The 3,747-nt window shown below is 36.6% G+C and overlaps 1 protein-coding gene across 2 annotated transcripts in view; it reads left to right on the top strand.

The window, feature by feature from the left end:
* SLTM (SAFB like transcription modulator) overlaps positions 1-3,747 on the top strand; it is a 46,839-nt gene that overhangs the window by 15,253 nt on the left and 27,839 nt on the right. For both annotated transcript variants that reach the window (XM_019504309.1, XM_019504308.1), the window contains exon 3: positions 3,291-3,355. In XM_019504309.1, coding sequence (XP_019359854.1) covers positions 3,291-3,355 — 65 coding nt within the window. The remainder of the gene's footprint in view (positions 1-3,290; positions 3,356-3,747) is intronic.

Below are 3,747 nucleotides of genomic sequence, written 5' to 3'. Positions count from 1 at the left end.
CCCCCCCCCAAGACAGCCAATCAGAGTGTGAATAAAGCAAGACAGATGGACAGACTTAGGTTTTTATAAAATTAGAATATGAAAACTAAATTGTGATCCATCATGTTTGTCTGTTTCCCAAAATTGTAAAAACTCAAATTGCCATAAATCACTTTTTTCATGTGTCCATTGTCAGCTCCTTACCAAGTGCTTTCTCAACTGTCTCACTGAAGTGAAACTGATGTTATATTGGGAGGGATGTTATTCTACTAGAAAAAAGGTAGTGGATATTTTGATGTCTGAAGTATATACCTCTTAATGAAAACAATATAGTAACTAGTCACTTCTGACTTGCCAAAGGAGACTGCTCCTCTGATCCCCTTCATTCTTCCTTTAAAAACCAAGGTGAATATTATAGTCTTGCATATGTTTTTATATGCAAGAAAGTATGGGATATTTGCCCAAACCTTTGTATTTTAACCCCCTCCACTTATTGTTTTCTTTGGAGGTAAGGATTTGGGTGAAATCTTTTATTGATGAAATCAAACACCCCCCAAAATCCTATCCTTTTTATCAAGATGCAGACCAAAGAGCACATTCACCAGCGAATTATGACTTGTTTAAAAGACTGCAAACGAGGAAGAATCAAATAGCTTTCTGGAGTATGTAAATGAGATGGAAAATAAACTTGTAGGATGGTGCAGTTTTTTGCTAGTTCAGAAATGTTCTGATCTTTTTGGCCAGTCCAAGCTAGGAGTGATGCAGCTTAGGCAGGTTCATACAGATAGAGCAGGTTACAACTTTCTGGCAGTTGTGACCAGTAGATACGTTGGTTAAATATAGCATCCAAAGCTGTCAGACTATTCTAAATTGTAATTGATATGTTGCCTTCCAGACAGTGCTGTATTGTTTGCTCTAGGTCAGATACTCAGTCTTTGGCTGAGGTGTCTCAAGTGCCTTTAAATGGATGGCTAGCATGCAGGAAACCATGCATGTAGGAAACAAAATCATGTTACCAGCATGATGGCTTGGATTGGAAGATGTTCTTTGACTGCAACCTTACAGATTGGTGGACACGCAAAGCACAACTTTGTGTCCCTTTAAATGACAGTGGTATTATGCAGCTACTTTGTTTCCTGTGTTGCCTGAAAAACATGTGATGGGTATCTTAACAATGCAGGCATTGCATATAAATCACTTTTTGATTCCTCTGTGGGTGGCCAGCATTAATGTAATAAAGTCTGTATCAACATTGAATGCTACCAAACACTTCCTTTTCTGTATATGAAGGCCTGTCTCTTGTCAAGATGTCCTGCCAACAGCTGGAAGCTCTACTGTACCAGCATGGAAAGACTGTCTGCATTGATACTTTTAAGTAGTAATTCTGGATCTGAGTCTTCTGAATTGAAAAGATGAGTCGGCCATATTGATACTTTATCTGTTTTTGGCTCATAGTCCTTATCTTCAAACCAGTCTCTGAGGATCCTTTCTCATGCTTCTGAATATGTGTTACATCAAGGAATAAGCATGGGCTTACCTTACTGCAATATTTTGTTTTGGTGGATTTAATACTAAGAGAGACTTTGACATTCAAACAGATATCCTTGGGTCTGATCTGACCCATCCCCTCAAACAAAAATATAGAAATTTTTTATTGCGCTATCTGTATGATGAGGCTACTTTTAAGAAAATTGAGTTTCCAAGATGCCATTGCTGAATGTAATCCTCAGTTTGAGGGGTCTTATGTCAACTTATGGTACTCCTCCCCAGGAGATGTTTCTATTTAATCTCCTTTCCCGAACAAAACAAGCAGTTGATTTAGACTTTACTGTGAAAAGGCTAGAGACTGAACATTCTTTAATGAAACAACACCTTTATTAAAAGCCTTGGCATCAGGTGCCTTTGCTTATAACCAGCTGTGGGCGACTGTCTGGATGTGGGTTCAGGAGGAGCTTAAGGATCTACTATAGAACATGGAGAAGTTGTACGAAGGCAACAAAACATTAATTAGAGGAATGACTTTTGAAAGAAGCAAATTTGAATTCAAATGGATATGTCAAAGTCACTGTGGGATCATGTTGCTCTGTCTTGCATTCTGCCTTCATACATCCTTTGATATATAGATCCTACCATGCTGTTGGAATTATACAAATGGAGACAAGGCAGAAAATAGTGGAATTCTGAAGCCTTATGGATTAATCTAGTATTTTCCAAGATCAGAATAATTTGTGGAGTGGAAAGAATATTTTGTTTGCAAAGCCACACAATTGAGACCTTAGAGTCAAGAATCTAACTTAATTTGCCATTTTTATAACTTGCTAATAAATGTGGTATTGAATTCTAAACACACAAAAATTACATTTTGTTTAAGATAGTTAAGTTTGGGCAACAGATTTAAAAAAACTTCTGAATTGATCTAATAATGGATTTATCAGACTGAATAGGGGATGCTTAACCCATATTGCTGCATTCATGAAACACCTTTCTGTTATGAAATATTTACCTAGAGTCAAGTGCCATTCTGAACATGAACAGTCAATAAAATGCTGATTAAGAATTCTGTTATGCTTTTTTAATAAAACATAAATAAGGACAACTAGATTCTCATGTAACAAATTGAGAGAGTCTGCATCTGCCCTTTTTCTGTCTTCTAGCTTCAAGAAGCTTGCAAGCTTCAAAATATTCAGAAATTGCCTTGCCTGTCAGATACTGCAAAGAGTCATAGTTGATATAGTGAAATATCAAGGCAAATGTGCCTGCTTCACCACTACTGCAGTTAAGGTGTGGGTTTATTGTTGTTGGGGAAGAGGGAATTGCATTACCTAGTGACAGTTGCCCATAATTGGAAGGGAGGGTGCTAAGTTGAAAGGAAATGTGTACTTAACAAAAGTCTTCACTTAAGAAGTTAAGTGATCCGTGTTATTATGGGTGTGTCTCCTTGCTGAACTCTTAATTCTAACCTGTAATGCTTAATGTCCTTGTTAATAGACACTTAAGGATCATTCTTAATAAAATATAATTTAGAGAATAGCAGCTGAAAAAACAAATACTGAAAGAAAGATGGCAATGCTAGAAGTACCAATTTTGCAGGCTTGGTGGTAGTAGCTTGTATAACTTCACTTATAATAATCTTTGAGGTCAATCTTAAAACATTTAAAAGTTGTGGAATTTATACCAGGATGAGCGAGTAAGGTGAGCTGTAGCTTTATAAAGAACAGTTACAATTCCCATCGCACCTACTAATGCATATGAAGGCACTTCCTATATCTTTAAACTTAAACTCTCGTCATTAGCTTATCCTGTCTTTTTAGGTAGAAAACAGGAAGCTGATGAACTATGTGGTGATGCTTCAGTTGAAGATGATTCCTCTGTTAAGGTAAAAGTAAATTTTGGAAAATATGTACTGGTCTGTTCTAATTGGGTAAATGGAGTTAAGTCTTAGTTGTAAAGCTCCATTTGTCAAAAGCTAACTTAGATGGAGGTCTGAAAACGTTGCTCAGGTATTTACAAGTCTACAGGACGCTTGCTTACTGAATTCAAAGCACATGGAAGTATGTGGCTCTCTTTTATCTTGATGCATAACTTTCTACAAGAGAATATAAAGTGGGCTTCAAAGTGGAAACTCTAGGAATGATCAACATAAGCAATCGATGTTGAAAGTTTAGATGTGATAACCCTTCTGAAGAAGCAGTCGCTCTACATTTTATTGGAAGAAAAATCTAGCTAATATTTCTAGTTATACCAGATCTTATTCACATTGAAAGGAAA

Source organism: Gavialis gangeticus, unplaced genomic scaffold, assembly GCF_001723915.1.
Source record: "Gavialis gangeticus isolate Ggan-Ray unplaced genomic scaffold, GavGan_comp1, whole genome shotgun sequence".
Lineage (NCBI taxonomy): Eukaryota > Metazoa > Chordata > Crocodylia > Gavialidae > Gavialis > Gavialis gangeticus.
The sequence above is the reverse complement of the archived record's forward strand: the minus strand, read 5'-3'. Positions and strand labels throughout refer to the sequence as shown.